The following is a 3,459-nucleotide window of genomic DNA, read 5'->3' as shown; positions in this document are numbered from 1 at the left end:
GAAAAAAAAAAATTGGAGGTCCCTTTGCTTTTTTTTTTTTTTTTTTTTTTTTTTTTTTTTTTTTGTGTGTGTGTATGTTCAAATATTTGGAAAGCAGCAACTGTTTTTCAGCCGGGCATGAATTCTCAATTATTGACTGCATTAACCCCGTTTTTACTTTCTATTTACTTTTTGGATGTTCACAGTTATTTCATTAAAACTGTTGAAAGCTCAGGATCAGAGGACTAACCATCAGTGGAATATAGAGCCTACTGGTTTTATGCTGTTGACTGAAATTCAGACTGGGGAGAAATTAGCCAGAAGGCATAAATGCCTGTAAGACCCTTCAGCAGTCCAGTCACTTCCTAGTGCTCCTCTGTCTGCACTATGTCGCCATGTTCACAATTTAAAGACCAGCATTTGTCCTTGATTTTTTTCCTAGGAATACTGGGAACAATAATGGGATTGAAAGTAATTGGCACTGGTTTAACTAGTTATTCGTTTTCGTGATGTATCCAACAGTATGATTTCTACTCAGAAAAGTGACAAAAACAGCACTCATGTTTGCCATCTCCTAATGACTGTCTTTAGTATCTGTTAGTTATAAAAGGAGAGATGTTTCTTTTACCTGCCAAACTCACAGATTCAGCCTGGGATCAAAAAGTAATCTGAGTTTTCCTTCGCATAAGTCATGATTAATAAATGTCCTGCAGGTTCATCTACGCCCCACCAGCATCTGTGTATCCCTATTTTCTTTGATGGTTTTGGCACAGGGATTACCAACAGGAACTCAATCAACAATTCTGTTAATGATTCAAAAGGCAAATATATCAGCTCGCTGTCTCGTATGTATTGCCTCTGTAGGACTATCAGGTGCAAAATGTGATAAAACTATTTTTGTAACAGATAGAGCTTTGGCATATTCAGGAAACAGATCTGCCGAGTAAGAAAGAGCTATTTATATACTCAGGTTGCTTTTTGAAGTACTTTCAAAGTCGCTTTATTCTATCTACATTTTACCTGCTCTAAGAATAGAAAGAAGTCTGTTGCCTTCATGTACTGTTAACCAAGCACCTTCCTCACCGTAGCTACATAAATCGTTCCTTAAATAAAAATACATTTGCAAAATCACTCAAATCAAGAATTAAAATCTTCCCTGTTGTACTATGTCTACTATAGTACAGTAATAAGAACAAAGGGAATGATGCCAGCATTGAAGATTATTTTCTTAATTAATTCACACTTAATGTTCCCAAAATAGTAAGATCCCATTTTAATAAACATTAATACAAAGGTGGAAGCTCTGATGACAGACTCTGGCTTGAAATTCTTATATATATATTGTAGCAAGTCATACTTAAATTTAGCATACCTTTTCCCCCATAGATACACCTCCTGATGTAATGATCACATCAGCACGGCTGATACCCTCATTCAGTGCATTCAGTAAATCATCTGGGCTATAGAAAAGAACAGGCAAGCAGATTAGTGGCATGGAAGTACTACGAGTTGTGTAAGTGTCTGTGTGCACACATACAGATGTAGATACACACACACATTTTAAGAAATGGATACAGCTCTAGGATAATATCTTTTCCTTCTTAAGACTCCACATTATTCAAGTCAAGAACTGCAATCTCATTAAGTGAACACCACACTGTTTGGCACCTTTCTGTCTGAGAGCTTTGCAACAGGAACAGTGGGATACTGTAGGTTGGGACTGAAGAACACAAATACAAGTGTCTAAAAGTATGTAATTTGCACAGTAGGCAGCAATACAAATTATGATTTAGATGAACTGACAGGGCTATGTAAAGGAACCTGACACATGAATATTACTGGCCACCAAGCAGGCTGCAGTACTACCTGTCTAGCTTATTTGATGTGTGCAAAAATGGGGGTAAGGCTCCACTTCAAACTTCCATCAGTGAAAAGTGGGAGTAAATCCTGTGTTTATCTTCTCCATTAGAGGGCTCTGCAGCAAAGCCAGCTGTACATCATCTTGAAAAACCACAATCCATCCTGTTCAAGTGTCTATTTACCTTCATGAGAAACAGTGTAAGGGGAGCTGTGGTGTTCCTCCATACAAAGAGTATAACTGCAAAGGTGAAGGATAGAAGCTGAGTATATTTCAGTTTTGGTATCTTAACTCTTTTTTTTTTTTAAGATCTAAACTGGAAACTTTGAAGTAGGCATTAGCTATCTAACAGCAGCACGGATGCTAATACAGAGCTTCAAGGCATGCAGTGGAGAAATGTAGTAATATAACTTACGCAAGACCAAAGGAATCTAAAAGAATTTCCAACATATTAAATGCATACTTTGCATTTAACATTTGTGAACTGACCAGAAGCTGACTGATTGCTACGACTGTATGTAAAGTCCCTTCAATGGTATGTTTTTACTTTAATGATCCTGAAGGTTTTTCATGGGAGGCTGTTGCTTTTTAGAATGCAACTGAATGAACGGGCAATAGTGCTATTAATATATAAAGGACTTTACCTGGAATACAGCACCTCAGTTAAATGCCACGCTACAATTACAAAATGCAATTATGGGTTATCAAGGCTTTGCAGGCTGCAAATGGCATGTGGGCTTTCCTTCAGGAGCTTTGGCTATATTGCACTAAAAGACAGAATCACTGCAGTTATGTTGGGGTTCGAACTGGAAACAGGAAACTAGAAACTATGCAAGTCCTGGTTGACCTTTCAGAGACTAACAGAAACTGTGTGTTTCAAAAGGTCTCAGAAGGAAAAATCCTTTCCTCTGAGCATCCTGTCTTTGCCCATGGTTTAGTGAAATATAAGCAGCAGTTAGCATTACAGGGTGCTCTGCACACTGCAATTTATGTGACACAATTAAGACTGCGGTCCCTCAATGAGTAGATATCTCAAGTGCATGCAACCCTGCACATTCCTCATCTCCTCACCAGAGAGCACTCAAGTGTCCTCTACCCTGGTTATGCCTTACAGCAGAAAGACTTAAGACCCTTTCTCCACCACATCCAGTGACTGATGCAGCATCTTCTTTGGCATCACAGTGTGGTTATCCTGCATAGCTTTGCAATTTGTGTTGGGTGACACCCACTCTTTAGGGTCATTTTGCTTTGTAAGAGATAGGCAACAAACTACAGCAGAAAGAAGGGCAGATTGCTGGTGCCAATAGTGTAGGCTGTAATCAATCAGATAGATAAAATTACATGCTACCATTTTTTTTAAGGAAACAGTGGCTGCAGGTACTGTGGCATGCCTCCATGACTTTTGTTTAGGGTACTGGGTATTTTGGATACTCTAAATGGCCTATAATGAATGGCTGAACTCTGTTTTCTTTGGGAGAAAATATAGAACATACAAACTCAAGCAAAACCATCTCCTTTGCTCTTTAGGCAACAGAGACTTTTTCTCAGCTGCCCCTTCTGAAACCTCCGTATCATTTTATCAAAAGACCAGCACAAGTCTTCACTAGTTGTTGATGGCAAGA

At 38.6% G+C, this 3,459-nt stretch overlaps 1 protein-coding gene across 1 annotated transcript in view; it reads right to left on the bottom strand.

Moving 5' to 3' along the window:
- LOC104621638 (gephyrin-like) overlaps positions 1–1,437 on the bottom strand; it is a 12,971-nt gene extending 11,534 nt beyond the window's left edge. The window contains exon 1 of the mRNA XM_010288169.1: positions 1,352–1,437. Within this exon, the coding sequence (XP_010286471.1) occupies positions 1,352–1,363 (12 nt within the window). The 5' untranslated portion in view covers positions 1,364–1,437. The remainder of the gene's footprint in view (positions 1–1,351) is intronic.
- Between the last annotated feature and the right edge of the window lie 2,022 nt (positions 1,438–3,459).

Source organism: Phaethon lepturus, unplaced genomic scaffold (assembly GCF_000687285.1).
Source record: "Phaethon lepturus isolate BGI_N335 unplaced genomic scaffold, ASM68728v1 scaffold16085, whole genome shotgun sequence".
NCBI classification, from domain to species: Eukaryota; Metazoa; Chordata; class Aves; order Phaethontiformes; family Phaethontidae; genus Phaethon; species Phaethon lepturus.
This window is presented reverse-complemented; position numbering and strand designations above follow the sequence as displayed.